This window comes from Cebus imitator, unplaced genomic scaffold (genome assembly GCF_001604975.1).
Source record: "Cebus imitator isolate Cc_AM_T3 unplaced genomic scaffold, Cebus_imitator-1.0 Scaffold280, whole genome shotgun sequence".
Lineage (NCBI taxonomy): Eukaryota > Metazoa > Chordata > Mammalia > Primates > Cebidae > Cebus > Cebus imitator.
Window position 1 is genome coordinate 3,275,550 of NW_016107595.1, and position 23,425 is coordinate 3,298,974.

General features: G+C 50.4%; 1 protein-coding gene across 1 annotated transcript in view; it reads right to left on the minus strand.

Moving 5' to 3' along the window:
* Positions 1-23,425, minus strand: part of SUGP1 (SURP and G-patch domain containing 1) — a 31,663-nt gene that overhangs the window by 6,178 nt on the left and 2,060 nt on the right. The window contains exons 2-8 of the mRNA XM_017501369.2: positions 20,687-20,858; positions 16,403-16,506; positions 12,928-13,155; positions 10,826-10,949; positions 10,466-10,566; positions 9,390-9,513; positions 4,769-5,124 (exon numbers count right to left, since the gene is read on the minus strand). Coding sequence (XP_017356858.1) covers positions 4,769-5,124; positions 9,390-9,513; positions 10,466-10,566; positions 10,826-10,949; positions 12,928-13,155; positions 16,403-16,506; positions 20,687-20,858 — 1,209 coding nt within the window. The remainder of the gene's footprint in view (positions 1-4,768; positions 5,125-9,389; positions 9,514-10,465; positions 10,567-10,825; positions 10,950-12,927; positions 13,156-16,402; positions 16,507-20,686; positions 20,859-23,425) is intronic.

A 23,425-nucleotide genomic window follows, 5' to 3' on the forward strand; every position in this document is an offset into this window, starting at 1 on the left:
AAAAAAAAAAAAAAAGATATAAGTAGATGATAGTTTACCACTTACCACCATAAAACATATACACATTGCAGGCCAGGCGTGGTGGCTCACACCTGTAATCCCAGCTCTTTGGGAGGCTGAGGTGGGTGGATCACGAGATCAGGAGATTGAGACCATCCTGACCAACATGGTGAAATCCCTTCTCTAATAAAAACACAAAAATAAGCCAAGTGTGGTGGCACATGCCTGTAATCCCAGTTCCTCAGGAGGCTGTGGCAAGAGAATCGTCTGAACCCGTGAGGTGGAGGTTGCAGTGAACCGAGATCGAGCCACTGCACTCCAGCCTAGGCGACACAGTGACACTCCATCTCAAAAAAACCCCCCAAAAACCATACACATTGCAAAAAGTTAAATTTTATCAAAACTTATGCTCACAGACTGTAAATAGCGCATTTTACAGTCAAGAGAAACGTAAACAAACGTAAAGATGCCAGAATAAATCTTAACTGCATAACATTAGCTGTAGTGCACACTGTGTTACTGTAATCATTTTGTGACCTCCTGTTGCTATTGTAGTGAGCTCAAGTGTTGAGAATATCTGCTTGAAACATCAGGTAATGCTAATCATCTCTGCGCGAGCTCTCTGTCCCTTTACTAAGTTGCATATTGCAGTAAAGAGAGATCTCTTGGGCTTAGTACAATATAGTAAACCTTGAATAACACTGTGGGTCCCACAAAAAGTGCCACTAATGGCCGGGTGCGGTGGCTCACGCCTGTAATCCCGGCACTTTGGGATGCTGAGGTGGGCGGATCAGGAGTTCAAGATCATCCTGGCCAACGTGGTGAAACCCCGTCTCTACTAAAAATACAAAAATTAGTTGGGCATGGTCTTGAAGTGCAGTCACACAATCTCAGCTCACTTCAGCCTCTGCCTCCTGGGTTCAAGAGACTGTCCCACCTCAGCCTCCCGAGTAGCTGAGATTACAGGCATGTGCCATCATGCCTGTATAATTTTTGTAATTTTTCAGTAAAGACGGAGTTTCACCACATTGGCCAGGCTGGTCTTGAACTCCTGACCTCAAATGCTCTGCCCATCTCAGCTTCCCAAAGTGTTGGGATTACAGGCGGAAGCCACCGCACCCAGCCTGTTTTATTAGATTCAGAAAAAACATCTAACAAAAACTAAAATATTTTCATGATAAAAACACTCAATAAACCAGGAACAGGAAGTGAACGTCTAGCCAAGCACAGTGGCTCACACCTGTAATCCCAGCACTTTGGGAGGCTGGAGCAGGTGGATCACCTGAAGTCAGGAGTTTGAGACCAGACTGGGCAACATGGTGAAACCCTGTCTTTATCAAAAATACAAAAATTGGCCGGGCGTGGTGGCAGGCACCTGTAGTCCCAGGTACTAAGGGTGGCTGAGGCGGGAGAATCACTTGAACCCAGAAGGCAGAGGTTGCAGTGAGCCGAGATCACACCATTCCAGCCTGGGCATCAGAGCAAGACTCTGTCTCAAAAAAACCCCAAAAGAGCCAGGTGTTGTGGCTCACTTCAGTAATCCCAGCAGTTTGGGAGGCTTAGGCAGGAGGATCACCTGAGGTCAGGAGTTCAAGACCAGCCTGACCAATATGGAGAAACCCCGTCTCTACTAAAAAAACAAAATTAGCCCGGCATGGTGGTACACGTCTGTAATCCCAGCTACCTGGGAGGCTGACATAAGAGAACTGTTTGAACCTGGGAGGCAGAGGTTGTGGTGAGCCGAGATTGTGCCACTGCATTCCAGCCTGGGCAACAAAAGCGAAACTCCATCTTAAAAAAAAAAAAGAAAAAAAAGAAGTAAAGTTCCTCAACACAATAAAGTCCATACATAAAAAATGCACAGCTAACATCACACCCACACATCATACATTTCACAGTCTGGTATAAGGCTGAAAGCTTTCCCCTAAGATCAGGAACAAGACAAGGATGTGTACTTCCACCGTCTTCATTCGACACAGTACTGGAAGTCCTAGACAGAGGAATTATGCCGGAAAAGAAGTAAGTATCCAAGTTGGAAAAGAAGTTGTAAAACTATTTCTGTTTGAAGATAACACAAATTTAAATGTAAAAAACCCTAGAGAATCCAGAAACAGACTGGGTGCAGTAGCTCATGCCTGTAATCCCAGCACTCTGGGAGGCCGAGGTGGCAACACTGCTTGAGACCAGCCTGGGCAACATAGTGGAATCCCATATCAACACAAAAAATATAAAAATTAGCCGGGCATGGAACAGCATGTCTGTAGTTCCACCTACTTGGGATACTGAGGCAGAATTGATTGAGGTCGGGAGGTCAAGACTGCAATGAGCTGTGATCATGCCACTGCACTCCAGCCTGGGCAACAGAGTGAGACTCTGTCTCAAAAAAAAAAAAAAAAAAAGAATAAAGTTGGAAAAATTAACTCAAAATGGACCAAAGACCCTGGGTGCAGTGGCTCATGCCTATAATCCCAACACTCAGGGAGGCCAAAGCAGTTCACTGCTTGAACTGAGGAGTTCAAGACTAGCCTGGGCAACATGGTGAAACCCCATCTCTACAAAAAGTAAAAAAAAATTAGCCAGGTGTGCTGGCACGTACTTGTAGTCCCAGCTACTTGGGAGGCTGAGGTAGAAAGATCACAAATCACTTGAGCTTGGGGAGGTAGAGGCTGCACGAGGTAGAGGCTGCAGTGAGTAGCCACTACACTTCAGCCTCGGTGACAGAGTGAGAACCTGTCTCAAAAAAAAAAAAAAAAAAAAGCAAAAAATTAAAAAATAAAAAAAAAAAAAAAAAAAAAAAAGCTAAAGATCTAAATTTAAGAGCTAAACTACAAAATTCTTGGTAGAAAACACAGGGGCAAATCTTTACGCCCAGATTTGACAATGGTTCCTTAAAAATGACACTAAAAGGATACACTGCAGAAGAAAAAATAGATAAATTTGACTTCATTAACATTTCATTTCTGGGGAGGGCTGGCTTAGAGCAGGCACTGGGAGATTGCACGGCTAGTTGCCCCCTCCCTGGCACTGCCACCCCTTGGAGGGTCTGCCTTCAGTTCAAAAAAAAAACAATGATACTTTCTGGCCACATTAAAAAAAGAAAGAAAATTTTAAAATTGTATGGATCAAATGTCACTATTAGTAAAGTGTAAAGACAACCCATCGAATGAGAAAAAGTAAAGAACTTGTATAACTCAACAACACAACTACCCAACTTTAAAATGGGCAAAGGAGGCTGGGTTCAGTGGCTCACGCCTGTAAGCCCAGGACTCGGAGAGGCTGAGGCAGGAGACAGCTTGAGCCCCGGCATTTAACACCAGCCTGGGTAACATGGTGAGACCCTGTTTCTATAATAATTGCGCAAGGCCAGGCCTGGTGGCTCACGCCTATAATCCCAGCACTTTGGGAGGCTGAGGCAGGTGGACCACTTGAGGTCAGGAGTTCAAGACCAGCCTGGTCAACATGGTGAAACCCTGTCTCTACTAAAAAAGAAAAACACAAAAATTAGCTGGGCATGGTGGTGTGCACCTGCAGTCCCAGCTACCCCAGAGGCTGAGGCAGGAGAATCGTTTGAACCTGGGAAGGGGTGGGTTGCGGTGAGCTGAGATCGAGCCACTGCACTGCAGGCTGGGCAATAGAGGGAGACTTTGTTTCCAAACAAACAAAAACTGGTATAGTGAGGCAAGCCTGTGGTCCCAGCTACTCGGGAGGCTGAGGTGGGAGGATTCCTTTAGCCAGGGTGGTAGAGGCTTCAGTGACCTATGATTGTGCCAGTATGCTTGAACATGGGCGACAGAGACCTTGTGTCAAAAAAATAAAAGGCGGGTAGAAGAGGACTAAAATAGACATTTTTACACATGGTCAATAAGCACGTGAAAGATGCTCAGCAGCATCATCAGGGACAAGCCAACCCAACAACGACACACCACTTCACATCTCCTAGGGTAGTTGTAATAAGAGGAGGAGAATATGGCTCTTGCCTATAATCCTAGCACTTTGGGAGGCCAAGGCAGGAGGATCGCTTGAGGACAGGAGTTCAAGACCAGCCTCAGCAACATAGTGAGACCCCGTCACTATAAAATTTTTTTATTTAAAAAAAATGGTGAGGATGCAGGAAAAGTAGAACCCTTGTGCACTGCTGGTGGGAATGTAAAATGGTGCAGTTGCAGGTTCCTCAAAGTTAAAAGCAGAATTACAGGCCAGGCGTGGTAGCTCATACCTATAATCACAGCACTTTTGGAAGCCGAGGTAGGTGGATCAACTGGCTGAGCAACGGAGAAAGAATTTCAGACCAGCCTGGGCAACACAGCAAAATCCTATCTCTATTAAAAATACAAATATTAGCTGTGTGTGGTGGTGGGAGCCTGTAATTCCAGCTACTCAGGGGGCGGAAGCAGGAGAATCCTTTGAACCCAGGACGCAGAGGTTGCAGTGAGCTGAGATCACACCATTGCACTCCAGCCTGGGCAACAGAATGAGACTCCATTTCTAAAAAAAAAAAATCAATTGCAATAGGCCCAGCAATTCCACACCCAGATATACCAACAAGAGAAATGAAAATGGATTCAGATAGTCACAGCAGTATTATTCACAAAAGCCAAGAGGTGTAAACAACCTAAGGGTTCATTCACAGATGAGTGGATAAGCCAGATGTGGTACATACAAACAGTGGAAGATGCAGCCACAGAAGGAATGAAATTCTGATACAAGCTGTAATGTGGATGAAGCTTGAAGACACTATGCTCAGTGACGGGGTGGGGGGTATGCCCACCTGACAGAGGTGACGGAGAGGCATCCACGTCCCTCTGCACCAGCTCGGCAGGTGGGAGCTCCACCTTATCCTCTTCAGGCCCCCACCGGCTCTTCCGCTTCCTCTTCACAGTGGCTGCAGAGGCTGGCTTCCCGGGAGCAGCTGGAGCAGGGGTGACGGTGGGAGCAGGCGTGGACGAGGCAGGGCAGGTGGTGGCCGGGGGCAAGGACCCTGACAGGGCCTCAGGAGGGGACTTGCGCTTCAGGCTGGGGTCGGGTGCCATGAGGGTGCCTGTGGAGCCGGCCCTGGTTTTCCGGAACTCCTCCAGCTTCTGCCGGTAGTACTTGTACCCTTGGCTGTTGGGCTCGTACAGAAAGCTGCAAAGGAGAGTTGGGGGTACACTGTCAGCTGGGCCCGAGGCCCTGCCCTGATTCTGGGCAGGAGCAGTTCTGGCTTTGTGTCCACATTGGCCAGAGTCACTTCGTGGTCACGTCAGAGTCACGGTCTCCACTGTGACCACCGGCCCGGCCAGGCCTCCCGGCAGTGGCTGCTATTTCTGGTGGCCTGATGCCCTTCCTTTGAACTGTGGGTCACTCCAATCGTCACCCTATCTTTATCAGGCACCCATCACAATGTCATTGTTCACCCTGCTTCAAAGGGAAACGGCAGGGACCCTTAGACACTCCCCAAAGTCCTGAGAAAAGCGAGACCGTCACACCAAATCTCAGACTGTGGGGAGACACCAGAACCCAGACAGGGCAGAAGGACAGGTCCTCATCCCAAGGGCTTCTCAAATGCATCTGCGAGACACTGAACATCAGAACAGATCAGGGAGCCGATTTCTACTCCATTTGGGGGCAGGAAGCCTCAAGGCAGCGTGACTAGAAGCCACAGGTCTCCTCAGTCCCTACGCAGCCTGAGGAGCAGGGCGGGGGGTGCTGGGTTCAGAGCTGGGTTCTGCACTTACTGGAACCTCTCAGACCATACGATCCCCTCCCAGCTCACAAGACTGTCTTTGGGGTTTATGCCAAAAGGAAAAGTCTTGGCTCAGCTCCAAGTGGCAGAACACAGGGAGAGAACTGAAGGCATGTACAGCCCTGAACACGTATTACAGTGCTGAACAAGACAGGGCTGGACCTGCACTTGTAAATCTGGAGGGATGGTCATAGCACCAAGGCATGCTACTAAAGTGAACTAACGGGTCAAGCATGCTGTGAATTCCTTTTGCACAAAAGATAGAGGCCAGACACAGTGGCTGACGCTTGCAATCCCGGCACTTTGGGAGGCTGAGGCGGGCAGATCACCTGAGGTCAGGCATTCAAGACCAGCCTGGCTAACATGGTGAAATCCCGTCTGTACTAAAAATACAAAAATCAGCTGGGCATGGTGGCACATACCTATGACTCCAGCTGCTTGGGAGGCTGAGGCAGGAGAATCCCTTGAACCTGGGCGGTGGAGGCTGCAGTGAGCCAAGACTGGGCCACTGCACTCCAGCATGGGTGACAGAGCGAGACTCCATCATTCATTCATTTATTCAAGTAACGGAGAGCAGCATGAGACCCCTTAAGACAGTTTCTATATGAGCCTGTATGTATACGGCCCTGCTAACATCTGTACCTCAGGAGGGTAGAAGGACAGGAAATGGCAGCATCTCTTGTAATCCTAGGTCGTGGCACAAATCTGACCCAGTAAGGCACATTTGTAAAAATTACGAGGTAAAAGAAACTGTTCAGGAGGGAAGGGAACAGTTGGTCAGATTTGGAAAAGTCACTCAACAGCCAGGTGAGTTCAGACATGCGTTTGAGGCCAAGCTGGAGAGGCTCACTTGCCAGGGCAGGTGAGCATGGGGGTGTGGGGGCCCCTTCCTGGCCTCAGCTGGTGGTTCACCTGGTGTCTGCTCCAGGATGGTCCAAGGATGCATCATAGTCACCTGGGGGGGTCTGCCCATCTGTGAAGGGGTTACGATGGCACCCAATGGTGGACCCCCATGGTGGGAGAAAATAGAGCCCTCCATCTACAACAGGGCTGGGTGCACCACCAAGCCTCCCCTCTGGTGGAACTAATCCCACCCTGAGCCCAGGGATAAGCATGGTTAAGGTGTTTCCTGCCAGTTTCTGCATAAGATTTATCTTAATAGAACTATGATCCTATTTGATGCATCCCATTTTTTTTTTTTTTTAATTTCTTCTTGAAACTGATGACATAAGACTTTCCTGTTAGAACAGTGGAAACATGTTCACTCACTGGCCTTGCCTGAGTTCCCTCACGCCTGAGAGTCCAGCATGCTGGGATGGCTCACATGGGTGCCTTCTGAAGGCAGCGTGCTCCACTGGGAAGATGCATTGATGATACAGCCCACAAAGGCTAGACACTGAATTTGTCACTGACTTTTTATTACTATGGCCGATGCTCTATTGACATTATTTCCAGGATATATCTCAGAAATAGGAGAATGACTAGCTCAAGGGACTGGGCACTTCCAGATTCTTTCTTTATTGTTTGAGATGGATTTTTTATGTTACCTAGGCCGGAGTGCAATGGCGCAATCTCAGCTCACTGCAACCTCTGCCTCCAGGGTTCAAGCGATTTTCCTGCCTCGCCTCCCAAGTAGCTGGGATTACAGATATACACCACTACACCCAGCTAATTTTTATATATTTAGTAGAGAAGGGGTTTTGCCATGTTGGCCAGGCTGGTCTCGGAACTCCTGACCTCAGGTGACCCATGTGCCTCGGCCTCCCAAAGTGCTGGGATTATAGGCACAAGCCACCACGCCCAGCCTCCGGCTTCTTTATAACCATGCAATTGGTTACCAACTGTTTCCCAAAGTGGCTGGGGTGTGCCTGGCCCACAGGAGTGACAGGGAAGGGCCAGGAGTAGCCACATGAGGTGGCTGTTAGGTTTGGGGGCAGGAAGGGCTGCCAACCATGTGGGTCTAACCAGCATTTCTGCGCTTTGGGGCTGCCTGACAACTGATCCCGTTTGGACCCACCCCAGGTGACCTCAACCAGACTGGCCTCCTCCACAGCCACACCTGACAATCTGGGCACCTGTCAGCAAGATCCCAGAATAGAAGGGACACACAGGAGGCCCGGGCCACCTGCATCAACAGCATCTCTCGTTTTTTTTTTTTTTTTTGAGATGGGGTTTTACCATGTTGGCCAGGATGGTCTTAATCTCCTGACCTTGTGATCTGCCGCCTTGGCCTCCCAAAGTATTGGGATTACAGGCGTGAGCCACCACGCCCAGCCTCATCTCTCAGTTCTGACATCAGGGGAGAGGCTGGACTGCAGCAGCTGGGTCCTGGACACCTCTGACCGGGCAGAGCTGCCAGGCTCTGGGCCTTGGACAGAATTCCACATCCCTGCCTGCTTCTCCTTTGATAGGGTTCCACAGTCAGTGTCTGTCTACAATGACTGCAAACTAAGTTTCTTATTTAGATAGGCTTAATCAGGCAAATAAAGAAAAGACGCGATGACCTGGAGTGGACTAGTGACCCTACCCTGAGTTGTGGCCAACAACTTAATGGTCCCCAGGGCAAGTCTGGGATTCAGGACACCTGGTGGGGAGTCTCCAGTCCCAGGCACATCCCTCTCCTGAACTCAATGCCCAAACAATCCATGGCCCCAGCCACACAGGTACCAGACTGGGGCACACCTGAGCCCAAAGCAGCCCCTCTCCCTGTCCCTATCCACTGGGTCAGCTGAGCCTTGACCCTCCCTGTTCCCAGCCCCTATGCTCCCTCAGTCCCATCCCCCAGTGGTGCCCCACTGCCCTTGTCTGCCTGGGCCTGGCCTGGCTGTGTCTGCCCACCCTCCACGACCTTAGCCAGTGACCATGGAGGCACAGCTGCCCCATCTGTGACAAAGTCTAGGGCTGTTGAATCAAACAGCCCACCCAGACAGCCGCTGCTCCAGGACTTTGTCTTGCGCTGTTTCACCTCCTCACTGACTTGAGTTGGGACTTCTGTAACCTGAGGCCAGGCATGTGCTCACGGGCATGTCACCTCCATAGCCCCCAGGCACCCACCTACCGCCCCAGCCACAGAGCAAGTGCCAAACCCACCCAATGAACAGATGAGCTGGTGAGTACAGACCCAGCCAATGGGGCTAGGGTGCGACCACATGGCTGGTGATGGCAGGGAGGCTGGGCTGCTTGTCATGCACCTGCCCTTCTGTGGAACTCGCACACAGGCTGTGTTCCCACACCACAGATCCTAAAGTTCCCCACTCCCTGCCACCTCCCTTGTCATAAAGGGGAGACCCAGGGAATGCACACAACGTAACTAAACAGTGCTTGAATTTCCACTCGAGAGCCTGACCTGCCCCCAGCCAAGGGCTGCCATGTGTTCCAAAGGCAACTGGGCAAGTGCTGGAGACATCCTCCACAAGGTGCCTGGAAGACACAAGGGCTCCAACGGCCCTATGCACTTGCCTCAGAGACCACCCAAGGGTGCTGATGTGTGCGTGGGACATGCCCATGGGGAGGCAGAGCCAGCCTCTGGAGTGAGAAACTCTTGGACCTGTCAGCTTCTCACAGTGTGACCCCAGCAGATAGCTGGACCGTGCTGATTCAGTGTCCTACCCTGCAGGGGGGACTGTGGCCAGGGTGATGGTCACCTCCCTGGCAGGGCCCCCCTTACCTGAATGCCTGGTTCTCACGGTTGTTCTGGAGGGCAATGGTTTCCACCTCGGGACCCCCGTCCGCTATGAACCTGGCCAACTTTTCTGCAAGGTTCTTGACCTCTTCATCCTCTGGGGGTGAAACTTTAAGCAGGCTGTCAGTACTGGGCTCAACTCACCACACCCAACAGCCTAACTTCTGCTAAGAACCCAACGGGTAACAAGTGGGTTTGTTTTAGAAACGATGCAAAGAGAAACAGGCAAATGGGAATCAGATTACTGCACTGGGACCAGACGCCAGAGTTCATATAACAACATGCCTCAAGCCCCCACCCCCTGCCCCCCTTCCCATCCCACCCGAGAGGTTGAGAGGGCCTTGGACACAAGCCAGGACAAAGGATCCAAATGTGACAGCAGGTCTGGGTGGAGGAGGAGTGGAGATGGGAGCCCTCCAGGTCACACGGCTGTTGGGCCTCCTCTCCTGGGGAGAGGCTCAGGGCACAGGGCCACAGGAGACACAAAGAACAAACCTTTGCAACCCGCGCTTGGCCTGAATGTCAATTCCCCCCAAACCCACCCACCAGCACTTGGCTGGCATTTTATGTCATTGCAGTCGAAGACTGGCCAGCATTTCCCCTTCCCCTGAAACTCATTCCATCAGAATTGCACTGGCTGACAATGTCTGTTCCTCAGCACCTCGGACCTACACTATACTTGCCTTGCCCTGTCCTCAGTGTTCAGGAGGAAGCTGGGGCCCATTAACACTTGTTAATGTACCAAAGAACCAGGCAAAAACCCCTCTACCCAGGGTCCTGCTCTGAGCTGATCTACCAGGAGCAACCTCAACCTCCGAGAGCACCTGTGTACCCCAGACATGTCGCTTGATGCTCAGGCTTCACCAAATCCTTGGAGCACTGAGGGGGAAGGTGGTGTCAGTCCCATTCCCAGAGTGACCCCAGATGCCTTGGAGGGTACAGGCCTCAACCACTGGTGCCACACAGTGCCACTCCAGCGCCTCCAGGAACCCCGATTCTGCATCGGGACATGGTATGTCCACAGGCCTCCCCAGAACCTCCTGCCTGCTCCATCCACCTACCTTTCTGAGAGGCTGCCTGCGACTTCTGCGCTTCCTTTCTTATCTCAGCCACCTTCTTTCTGTAGTAGAGGAATTCCCTGCTATTCTTATCGTGCAAAAATCTGGAGAGGAGGAAGTTTGCAGAAGTGAGAGGAAAATGAGAATCTGTGACGGGTGCAACCCTGCAGCTTCTATCATGCAAAGAAAAGGCAGGCTGGCAAGCAAGGGACCCAAAAGCAAGTCTCTGTGCCACATGGGAGCCTCTTGTCACTTCTGGTGAGAATCAGAAAGCGTTCGGAATAGCATCCGGCCCGCGCTAGCAAGTATCCAGCCCCCCATGTGCAGCAACATCATGGCCTTCCCTTCCCCAGAGATACTCACGAAAATGCTGGGTTATCCTTGTAGTCCTCCATAGCTACTTTTTCTAACTCGGGGCCTCCTTCTGCCACAAAGCGGGCCAATTTCTCTATCACTTTCCGAGTCTCGGCTCCCTCTGGGGGTGAAACTTTAAGGAGGCTGTCAGTACTGGGGTTCAACTCACACACCCCACAGTCAATAGGCACACTCTCTCTATGGACCACAACGACAGAGGGGGTGGGGGGAGAAGAGTGTGAGATGCAGGAGGCTGTCGGGCATCCCAGGTCCAGGCACAAAACACCATGACGAGGGGGGAGTCGATCTCAACTGTCTTTGTGAGACACACTGGGTGGGAGAGAAGTGTAAGGCTCTGGCGAGCACCAGGCTGGAAGCTGGCGGAAAATATATCCAGCCTCCCCTGGTTTTGCAGGGGAAACGCTTAATTCTTTTCTTTCTTTACCAGTTTTCAGCATAATACATCGGTTCCCTTTCATCCTTCAAAGATGACACATTCTTTTTTTAAAAAAATACCATCATGAGCTCTGATTTAAACACACTGGGTGGGTTTCGATCCATGGCAATTAGTGTCATCATAGAAGCTCTGTGGCCGGTGGAGCCTCTTCAAGCTGGCTCCTGAGGGCTCTGGACATGGCCCCAGGAGTCTCTGACGGCCTCCCTGCCACCTGCCGGGACAGGGTGCTCCAAGATCATCTCATACACTTCCTGCCCGGACCCAGAGCCAGCCATTTCTCCAAGAAGTCGGTTTCCGTGAGTGAGAAACTGCATCTCCAGACCAGCATCTAGGCATTAGGGATGCTCAATGCCACGGGCTTAATCATTATCTTGGGACCTTTTCAGTGAATAGAGCTATAAAGATATATTTTTATGTATGGATTAGCCTCCCCACTGGAACGTGCTTTTGCATTTTTTCCCTGGCCTGTTTCTGAGGCTGAGTTTGTCAGCTACTACACAGATCGCAGCCCTTGTAGGAGACGCACAGGAGAAATTTCTTGCTGCCAGCCAGTGCCTGGCAACTGGGCAGCACGCCAGGCCTGTGGCTAATCTTATTCCCCTTGTTGCTCGGGCTGCTGGGAATCAGGGTGGGGGGACGTGTGCAGCCCAAGGAGGACCCCTGTGAGGTCCCAGAGGCATTCTGTGCCCATCTTTCATCCTAGGTCGCCCTCCTGCCACAGGCCCAGCAACAATCCTGACCTGGTCGCTCCTGACAGGAACAAGGGCATTTCTGAGCCCATGTGCACAGTGGGCCATAACAGTCTTCACAGGCCCAGAGATGCCCGATACCCCTTGTGACACAGCAGTTCTCAACAGGGCACCCTTGGAGCTGCTGGGGCACCTCTCTAAGGAAAGGACACACGCCAGCTCCATTCTTTCTGACTAATGGTCTGGGGCCAGGCTGGCCTCTGATCCACTAGGACACATAGCCAGAAGCAAGGGTTCTCAAAGCTGTCATGGCACAACTCCACGGTCACTTCAGTCTGCACTGTTGGGGTGACGTGATCTCACCAGCCAGCCCTCCATGTGGTTCAGGTGTCACAGAGCCTCGTCCTGAATATGGACCTGGCTGGACTTGCTGGGAATGCTGTCACTGCAGCCACCCCCCTTTGCCTTCCTACACTGGGGGGGTCTGGACAAGCTCACTCGTGACCAACCTTTCCCAGGGGCAGGAGAGAGCACCCTCCAACCTACCGCTCATACCTCTGGCCTAAATTCAGGCGACAGGTAACTCATGGTGAGGAACAGCGCTTTGGGGCCTCAAGGGCTCAGGTGAAGAGCCTTAGAAGCTCCTCCAAGAAAAGATGCAAGGACACCCTTCTGGAGCAAATGCGAGAAGGGAGTGCGCCCCTGCCTTGGCTGGCATGAGCCACTGCATGAGTGGAAGATGGGTCCCAATGCTCCCAAGATGAAGCCCATGCTCTGAGGCCCAGCAACACCCCTGCCCAACCCCTTACCCTCCTTTGCTCTTCTCACCCCAGCTCGGAGGCCTGGTGACTGCAACTCAGTCCAAAGCACCCAAGCCCCTGGCCACGCTTGCCCTGCTGACCACAGATCCCCCCTGCTAGAGCACAGGTACTGGCAGTGGGGGAGCTGCAGCTCCCACAACTTACCTTTGATCTCCAGCCACTGCTCATAGTCTTCCTCCTCATCCTCATCCGGAGACTGGAAGACACTTGGGCGGTGCGCCACAGGCAGCTGCTTGGCGTGTGAGTAGCTCTTGACTGGACCCGGCAGGCTGGCTAGCCCCAGGCCTGTCCGCCTGCTGATGAGGAGGGACCTCTTCCCGGCGCTGGGAGTGGGTGTGCTGGGAGGGACACTGGGCGTGCTGGGGGGGGCATCTGGTATAGGAGGAAGGATATGCTCATTTGGAGTCTGCAGGGCACCTCTCCTGGCTTCCCACCTAACCCAAGTACTATGGGCCCCCAGGGGATTAGGTCCTTGACTTCCAGAATTCAGGGGCTCAGGAGGCCACCCTGATTCTACAGATGGGGACAGTGAGGCTGAGAGTGAATGGACTCACTATAGTCCCCCAGCCAGAAGAGAAGCAGCCTGGGGCTCTGCAGGGGGCCACGCTGGCTGTAGACATCTCATCTGTGCTGCACCCACCGACTAGGGACACGTCAGTTATGCCAGGTAAGACCCGAGTCCCCAAATCCCAGTTTACAACCATTCCCTTGGAGGTCTGTGGCCACGCTGACTGGCCAGGGCCAGCCTATTGGGTGTTCTCAGCCTGAGAGCTGATGGGGAAGGGACTCAAACCAACCTTCTTTATTCTTGGATGAATTTGGTCTTGAGTTAACTTTTCTTAGTTGTTGCTTAGGAAACCTGACAAAGGTTGAAAAGCAGCTGTCTCACCAGCAACAACAGGCTCTGGTTGGTAAACCTCAAAATCAGAGACATGGACAGGCTTCCCGTGGGTGACGATTTACCCACCTAGCTTGTCACACTGCACACCTGTAGGTGACCAACCTACGGACAAGGGTCCCATTCCTTGCACAGATGTTACTGCCCGCTTCGGAAGGCTGGGAATCCCCTGAGGCGCTGACAGCAGGGCCAGGTGCAAAAGACCTGGAGACCAGCAATTCCAACCCACACCTCAGTCTCCAGAGGACCCACAGTGCAGAAGCACCCACAGCAAGGCAGGGGATGGGGTGGGGCTGTGTGACAGCTTCAGGCAGAGCCCTGAGTCCAGTGGGGGAGCAGCATCATGAAACTGGCCAGCTCACCACCCTGAGAGCAGGATTAAGGCCCCACAGATCATGACAGAGGCTGGCTCTGCACTTGGGATCCTCATTTTTTTTTTAGTGACAGGGTCTTGCTTTGTTACCCCGGCTGAAGAACAGTGGTGCAATCATGGGTCACTGCAGCCTCGACCTCCTGAACTCCTGGGCTCAAGCAATCCTCCTGTCTCAGCCTCCAGAGTAGCTGGGACTAGAGGGCCATTCCACCATGACTGGTTAATTTTATTTTTATTTTTTGCAGAGATGGGTTCTCCCTATGTTGTCCAGGCTGGTCTCACACTCTTGGATTCAAGCGATCCCCCCACCTCAGCCTCCCAAAGGGATTACATATGTGAGCCATCATGCCTAGCAAGGGCTTCATCTTTTTAAGCCTCAGCTTCCAAAATGGAAAGTGTGGAAATGGAGACAATCAGCTGCTTACAGAACTCAGTAAGAGAGATTTAGATGGACCACTTAAACCTAAAAAAATCAGGTCAAGTGGGAGAAAAAAAAGCATGGATCAAAATGCACGGTATGTCATCATCTGAGTAAAGGGTCAAACATCCAAAACGATGGCACACACTGCTTGAGTGACAGGACAACAGGGGTTGTCGGAACACACAATTTCTCGACAATTACTTGCTGTAAGAAAGGGGGACGGGAGGACTCCAATCTCAGGTATTTTCCTTTTTTTTCTTTTCCAGATGGAGTCTTGTTCTGTTGCCTAGGCTGCAGTGCAGTGGCACAAACTCAGCTCACTGTAACCCCTGCCTCTCAGCTTCCAGCAATTTACCTGCCTCAGCCTCCTGAGTAGCTGGGATTACAGGGCTGCGCCACCAGGCCTGACTAATTTTTGTTTTAGGAGAGACGGGGTTTTACAATGTTAGCCAGGCTGGTCTCAAACTCCTGACCTCAAGTGATCCGCACACCTCGGCCTCCCAAAATGCTGGGATTACAGGTGAGAGCCGTTCTGCCCACAGAATATTTTTCATGATTAAAAAAGATCAGAAGTATCAAAGGCAAAATGTCACATCTATGATTATTTTTCCTTTTTGAGATAGGGTCTTGCTGTCTACCCAGGCTGGAGTACACTGACATGATCCTTCACTCACTGCTACCTCCACCTCCCAGGCACAAAAGCAATCCCCCCATTTCAGCCTACCCAGTCGCTGGGACTAAAGGCACAGGCCACCGTGCCTGGCTAATTTTTGTATTTTTTTTGTAGAGAGGAGGTTTAGCCATGTTGCCCAGGCTGGCCTGAACTCCCAAGCTCAAGCGATCCTGCTCCCTTCGGCCTCTCAAAGTGCTGGCATTACTGGCGTGAGCCACTGCGTCAACATCTATGAATACCGAGTGAAGAGAAAATGATGTGTGTTGTCAGATGTCTACCAAAGAGAAACAGAGGTAGAGAGGGGTGTCCCTTCATAGGATTCAGTGAGAACACAGGCATCATCTGCTTGCACAGAGCAAGGGACATGGCAAGTACTGAGTCCACACTCCCTGGCATACAGGGTGGTACCTGATAAACACCAGTGCCCCAGTGGTCATTGTTTGGCGCCCCCAACTGCCTGCCCACCGGGCGCCTCAGCCGCAGCAACAGCTCCAGAACCTGCCGTTCTCTGATGCAGCTCAGGTGTCTCAGACCAGCCCAGTGCTCCTGCAAACCTCATCTGCAGAAGACCTGCTCACCCCTGCTGGTGGGTTCAAGCTGACCCACTATGGAGATGCCTCCCATCTCCCAAAGTGGTCCCACAAGCATGGGGAGGGCTTGATCACGGCCCCACCTGCCCCAGATGTAAATCTGACTTATCTACCTCTGCTTCTACAGGGTAAACACCCTGACTGTGGGGTCTACACTTTCCCCATTGGTATTAATTTACGTATTTATTATTTGGGCTGGGTACAGTGTCTCCTGCCTGTAATCCCAGCGCTCTGGGAGGTTGAGACAGGTGAACTGCTCCAGCTTAGGAGTCCAAGACCAGCCTGGACAACGTGATGAAATCCCAACTCTACAAAAAAATACAAAAATTAGCCAGGTACGATGGCGTGTCCTGTAGCCCCAGCCACAGGGAGGCTAAGGTGGAAGGTTTGCTTGAGCCTCAGAGGTCAAAGCTGCAGTGAGCTATGATTGAGCCACTGTATTCCAGCCTGAGCAACAGACTGAGATCCTGTCTCAAAAAACAAAAAGTATTTATGTATTACTTATTTATTTATGCCTTTGTTGCAAGCACGGTAGAACGAGGGGGCTCTATGATTACAGGTGAGCAGAAGGATTCTGAGGTGTGACCCATCGCTTCCCATGTGCCCAGCAACCCCAGGGGGGAGATGCGAGGGCAGCACCAAGGAACAGGAGGCCTACACTCACCTGTGCTGGTCTGTGACTTCTGCAACTTCAGAAACTGCTGCAGGAAGCTACCATCGTTGGCAAACTTGTTGGAAACGCAAGAAGAGTTGTGTGCGTTTGTCATTCTAGAACCAAGACAGAGGATAGAGAGGGTGAGCCAGCTGGAGGAGCAGTGAGGGCACCAGAAGACAAGAATGAGGATGAGGCCACCACCTCGCCCATCACGGCCCCTCACTCACTCCAGCACTCTCACCTACTGGGACCGCAAACTGGTGCCCAGAGATTTCGGGAGATACTGCAAACTGCACACAGCAGGCTTCGGTACCATAAGCTAGGAACCATCTTGTTCTGATAAGAGCACTACTCCATGTATCATCTCTGCCTGAATATTAAACCTCCAGGTCCAAATGGCCCTTGGACAAGATGGTTCCTGCTCTCTTTCTTCTCTTTCTGCACAGCACCTGTCCTCCCTTGCTAGTTAATCTGGGTTGTTACTGACTCACGTCTGTCCCCCTGCTAGACCTTAGAGTTCTCCAAGGCAAGGCCTACATGTCTCTATATTCATTCATTCATTCGTTTATTGGAGACGCAGTTTCACTGTCACCCAGGCTGGAGCACAGTGGCACAATCTTGGCTGCAACCTCCTCCACCTGGGCTCAAAAGATTCTCGTGCCTCAGCCTCCCGGGCAGCTGGGATTACAGGCGTGCACCACCACACCTGGTTAGTTTTTGTCTTTTTAGTAGAGACAGGGTTTCACAATGTTGGCCACGCTGGTCTCGAACTTCTAACCTCAAGTGATCCTCCCACCTCAACCTCCCAAAGTGTTGGGATCACAGGCATGAGCCACTGCACCCGGCCTATTTATTTTTAAGAGACATGGTCTTGCTCTGTCAGGCTAAAGTACAGAGTGCAATGGTGTGAAAACAGGGACTACTGGCAGGTGACACCATGCCTGGATGATATTTTAATTTAATTATTTTGGGGGGGTAGAGATAAGGTCTTACTATGTTGCCCAGGCTGGTCTTGAACTCGGGGCCTCAAGTTAAGTGTCCCATCTTAGCCTCCCAAGTCACTGGGACTACAGGCATGTGACACCATTCCTAGCCAATGCCATTTTGTGACAGGCATGAAGGTCAGCTCTGACAACAGCATATCAGCAGTGCCCAGCTCTGATTTAAATATATTTAGGCCCTTTGGTTTGCCTTTGTGTTGACTTGTTATTTTTAAAAAAGTTATACATATATTTTGCAAAAAAAAAAAAAAAAAAGGAAAAAAAAAAAAAAAAAAAAATATAAAAAAAAAGAAATAAAAAAAAAAAAAAAAAAAATAGGGAGAGAGAAGGGATAAAATACAAAATGCCCTGTGATTCTTCCAGCAAGATTGCTTTGGCTGTTTTCTTAGAAATGTATGACGCCCAAAGAAATTCTTGCAGACCCCAGCTCTGAGCTGCAGGCGCATGTGGGTAAAGAAACACAGGCTTTGGCTAAACATGGTGGCTCATCCTTGTAATCCCAGCTACTCAGGAGACTGAAACAGGAGAATCGCTTGAGCCCAGGAGTTTGAGGCTACCATGACGTGTGATCACACCACTATACTTCAGCCTGGGCAACAGAGTGAGATCTTGTCTCTTTAAAAAAAGAGAAAAAAGTAATAGAGGCTCATTATGGAACAAATGGCAATGTAGAAAACCTGAAATAAGCCCGGGCAATACGGAGAAAACCCCATCTCTACAAAGAATATAAAAAAGTAGGACGGGCACGGTGGCTTAAGCCTGTAATCCCAGCACTTTGGGAGGCCGAGGTGGGTGGATCACGAGGTCAAGAGATCGAGACCATCCTGGTCAACATGGTGAAACCCGGTATCTACTAAAAATACAAAAAATTAGCTGGGCATGGTGGCGCGTGCCTGTAATCCCAGCTACTCAGGAGGCTGAGGCAGGAGAATTGCCTGAACCCAGGAGGCGGAGGTTGCGGTGAGCCGAGATCGCGCCATTGCACTCCAGCCTGGGTAACATGAGTGAAACACCGTCTAAAAAAAAAAAAAAAAAAAAAAAAAAAAAAAAAGAAAAGAAAAACTGAAAAAATTAAAAAAAAAAAAAAAAAAAAGAAAAGAAAAACTGAAATACAGAAAGGAATGGGAAAACACAACTAAGTCTCCCTACTTTTAACAGCCACTGTTAACACTGGTATAGCTTTATTTGGCTCTCTAAATTAGACGTCAGAGGAAATAAGGCTGTGATCCCAGCACACATTCTACCTCTTCTATTTCCTACTATAGCACACCATCCTGCTCCAATCGCAAATTCCTCAGACACACTGCTTTTTAAACCCACATGATGTTCCACCATATGGATGTACCCAAAGGTGGTAAAAGCTTATGGAGTCCACAGGGCTAGCCTTTTTCCATTAAAAAGGAAAAAGAAATACCAATGAACTAAAAATGAATAACCTAAATAAGTCAACAGGAGGCACTGGTTAAATAAATTATGGGCCATCCACAGGGAAGATGGGGCAGCCCTGAAAAGTTGAAATTTTAGACAAACACAATGTTAAAGGAAAAACAAAAGAGCAGGATATAAAACAACATCTACAGTGTGGCTCTATTTAAATCAAAATACATTTGAATTAAAAATTGTTAGAAAGGCCGGTGGCCCACACCTGTAATCTTAGCACTTTGGAAGGCCAAGGCAGGTTGATCACCTGAGGTCAGGAGTTCAAGACCAGCCTGATCAACATAAAGAAACCCCATCTCTACTAAAAATACAAAATAAGCCAGGTGTAGTGTTGCACGTCTGTAATCCCAGCTCCTTGGGAGGCTGAGGCAGGAGAATCTCTTGAACCCAGGATGTGGAGGTTGCAGTGAGCCAAGATCGTGCCACTGCACTCCAGCCTGGGCAACAAGAGCAAAACTCCATCTCAAAAAAGAAAAAAAAAAAAGAAAAGGCAAGAGCTGCTGGGTGCAGTGGCTCATGACTGCAATCCCGCTGGCGGAGGGAACCTCCCTTTGGGAGGCCAAGGTGGAAGGATCACTTGAGTCTAGGTGTTTGAGACCAGTCTGGGCAACATAGCAAGACTTCATCTCTAAAAATAAGAAAAAAATTAGCCAGGCATGGTGGCACGTCCTTGTGGTCCCAGACACTTGGGAGGCTGAGACAGGAGAACTGCTAAAGCCCAAGAGCTCAAGGCTGCAGTGAGCCATGATCCCACTACTACTGCACTCCAGCCTCGGTGACAGAGCAAAACCCCATCTCAAGGAAAAAAGAAAGAAAAGGAAAGGCCGGAGCTGGGACAAGGCCTTGGGGAAGGTTAACATGCTCTGTACTCCAGACCCCAGAGGAAGGGGCCTGCCTCTCAGATTATCAACCTCCAGCCTGAAAAGCTTGGATCTAGTCACCCTCATCACAACACCACCCCTTGATCAAAACCCTTGGTGTCCTCAGTGTTTCTCAGGATAGTCAAGTGGAAACCCTTGCTGAGCTACCATCCACTAAGGGACAGCCCCTTTGGTACAGTAGCTTAGGCTGCCCCTTCACATATAGTCTCTCTCCCCTTCCTGCCCTCTGCTGGGCAGGCCTTTCTCTGCTTCCTCAGTGGGCAAGCTCCACCTGGGCTTTCAGGATGCAAAGCTTCTCTGTGGCCACAGGGCCTGGGAACTCACTGCCTAGTGCTAACTTCCAGGAGTTCTGGGGTGGCAACCGCATCCCTTTGCTAGTAGTTTGTGACCCCATAAGGACAGAGCTTGTTTTTTGAGGCTGAGTCTCACTCTGTTGGCCAGGGTGGTATGCAGTGGTATGATCTCGACTCACTGCAACCTCTGCCTGCCAGGTCCCAGAGATTCTCATGCTTCAGCCTCCTGAGTAGCTGGGACTACAGGTACATGCCACCATGCCCACCTAATTTTTTTCTATTTTTTGGTAGAGGCAGGGTTTCACTATGTTGGCAAAGCTGGTCTCAAACTCCTGGCATCAAGTGATCCTCTGCCTTGGCCTCCCAAAGTGCTGGCATTACAGGTGTGAGCCAGCACACTTGGCCTCAGAGCAGAGATTTTTTTTACTGTTATACCCCTGCCCTCTGCCCCACAGCTGGCCGGCAGTAAATAACTGCTGAGTGAATGAGTTGGCAGGCTGCCTTCTGGGCTCCCACACGCCCCTCATTTCTCTCTTGCCACAGTGAGCCTCCCAAGGGCATCTAGGTCATTCCTTAGATCATCAGGCTGGATGCAGGCACACACTAACTGCCCTCACAAGCAAAACTCTATGCTGGTGAACCTCAAAGATCCCCATCCAGGCCCCAGGAGGCACTTACTCGCCAGGATGTGGGGGCTGAGGGCTGGCCACCTGATTCTGCTTGGCTTTCTGTTCCATTTTGGCTTCAATTTCCCGTTTCTTCTGAGCGATGAGCTCTTCCTGGTGAAGGATGTTCATGTTCATTTTTCCAGATTTAGGGGGAGCAACCCCAAACCACCGGTTAGCCTTTCCTGGGGAGGGAAAGTAGTACATCAGAAATCACCTTTGCTCCACAAACACTCCAAGAAGCTGTGACAGGCCAGATGGCAAGATTAATTCACCCATCCATTGGTTTATTTATTCAGCAGACACTTACAGAGTGCCTGCTGTGTACCAGGCCCTGTACTTACCAGGTGCTACCCAAGACAGCACAGGTCATTGCCCACGTGGGACTCACTTTGGGCTGGGAAGACAACAGGCCCATAACAAAAAAGTAACTGCACAGCCAGGTGCGGTGGCTCACACCTGTAATCCCAGCACCTTGGGAGGCTGAGACGGGTGGATGACAAGGTCAAGAGATTGAGACCATCCTGGCCAACATGGTGAAACCCCGTCTCTACTAAAAATACAAAAATGAGCTGGTGTGGTGGTGCATGCCTTTAATCCCAGCTACTTGGGAGGCTGAGGCAGGAGAATCACTTGAACCAGGGAGTCAGAGGTTGCAGTGAACTGAGATGGTACCACTGTACTCCAGCCTGGGTGACTCTGAGGCTGTCTCAAAAAAAAATGAAAAAAATTTTTTAAAGTAACTGCATAATGTGGTAAGAGCTCTGCCGGAAACTAAAAAAAGGTGAAAAATAGTAACAGAAGAGTACATATGCAGGTAGGGCAGCCAGAAAATAAACACTAGAGGAGGAGACATTTAAACCAGAAAAAGCGAATAAGAAGCCAGCACCGTGAAAAGCCAAATGGGAGACGATCTGGGCAGAGGAAGGAGCAGATGCGAAAGCCCAAGGCAGGAAGAAGCCTGGTACATCCAAGGAGGAGCAAGTGCCCAGCATGGTCAGATGGGCCTGCTCCAGGGACAGGCAGAGGTGGGGCACGTCAGAGCATATGTGCTTTATTATAAGCACTTTGGGGAGTGACGGGGAAGCACTAAGATGAAGATTGATAAGATCCATTGGATCCTTTTTTCTTTTTGAGACAGGGTCTGGCTCTGTTTCCCGGGCTGGAGTATAGTGGTGTGATTTCAGCTCACTGTAGCCTCTGCCTCCCCAGCTCAAGTGATCCTCCTACCTCAGCCTCCTGAATAGCTGGGATTACAGGCATGTATCACCTCGCTTGGCTAATGTTTAAATTTTTTCATAGAGATGAGGTCTTGCTATAGTGCCCAGGCTGGTCTCAAACAATCTTCCCACCTTGGTCTCCCAAAGTGCTGGGATTACAGGCATGAGCTATCGTGTCCCCAGTTGGCCTTTTTGAGACAAAGTCTCACTGTGTCACCCAAGCTGGAGGGCAGTGGCACCATCTCAGCTCACTGCAACCTCCATTTCCCAGGCTGAAGCGATTCTCCTGCCTCAGCCTCCCAAGTAGCTGGGATTAAAGGTGCCCATCACCATACCTGGCTAATTTTTATATTTTTAGTAGAGACACGGTTTCACTATGTTGTCCAGGCTGGTCTCGAAGTCCTGACCTCAAGTGATCTGCCCACCTCAGCCTCCCAAAGTGCTAGGATTACAGGCGTGAGCTACCGAATCCAGCGTTCTTATTGTTTTGAGACAGCATCTCAGAGTTGCCCAGGCTGGAGTGCAGTTGCGTGATAGTTCACGGCATCTTCAAACTCTTAGGCACTAGAGATTCTCCCACCTCAGCCACCTGGATGGCTGGGACTACAGGCACACTCTATCAGGCCTGGCTATTTTATTTTTTGTAGAGACAGGTTCTTGCTATGTTGCCAAGGTAGTCTTGAACTCCTGTCCTCAAGGGAGCTTCCCATGTAAGCCTCCCAAAGTGCTGGGATTTTAGGTGTGGATCACCACATCTGGCCAATATCCACAGGGTCTTTCTATTTTCATCCTGGCTATTAGGTAATCATTCTGGCCAGAAAATGCACAGGCAGCAAGACCAGGGAGGCTCACTGGTTCCAAGCAAAAAACAATGATGTCTTCAGACTAGGGTAACAGCATGGAGACAGGGAAGACACCTCAGAGGTTCCCCATGGGACTCAGAATAAAATCCAAATTCTTTTTTTTTTTTTTTTTTTTTTTTTTTTTTTTTTTTTTTTTTGAGACGGAGTTTCGCTCTTGTTACCCAGGCTGGAGTGCAATGGCCCAATCTCAGCTCACTGCAACCCCTGCCTCCTGGGTTCAGGCAATTCCCCTGCCTCAGCCTCCTGAGTAGCTGGGATTACAGGTGTGTGCCACCATGCCCAGCTAATTTTTTGTATTTTTAGTAGAGACGGGATGTCACCATGTTGACCAGGATGGTCTCGATCTCTTGACCTCATGATCCACCCGCCTCGGCCTCCCAAAGTGCTAGGATTAGAGGCTTGAGCCACCGCGCCCGGCCTAAAATCCAAATTCTTAAAGTCTGAGCCAGGCACGGTGACTCACGCCTGTAACCCCAGCAATCTGGGAGAATGAAGAAGGCAGATTACTTGAGGTCAGGAGTTTGAGACTAGCCTGGTCAACATGGTAAAACCCCATCTCTACTAAAAATACAAAAAATTTGGCGGATGCAGTGGCAAGCGCCTGTAATCCCAGCTACTTAAGAGGCTGAGGCAGGAGAATGGCTTGACCCGGGGAGGCAGAGGTTGGAG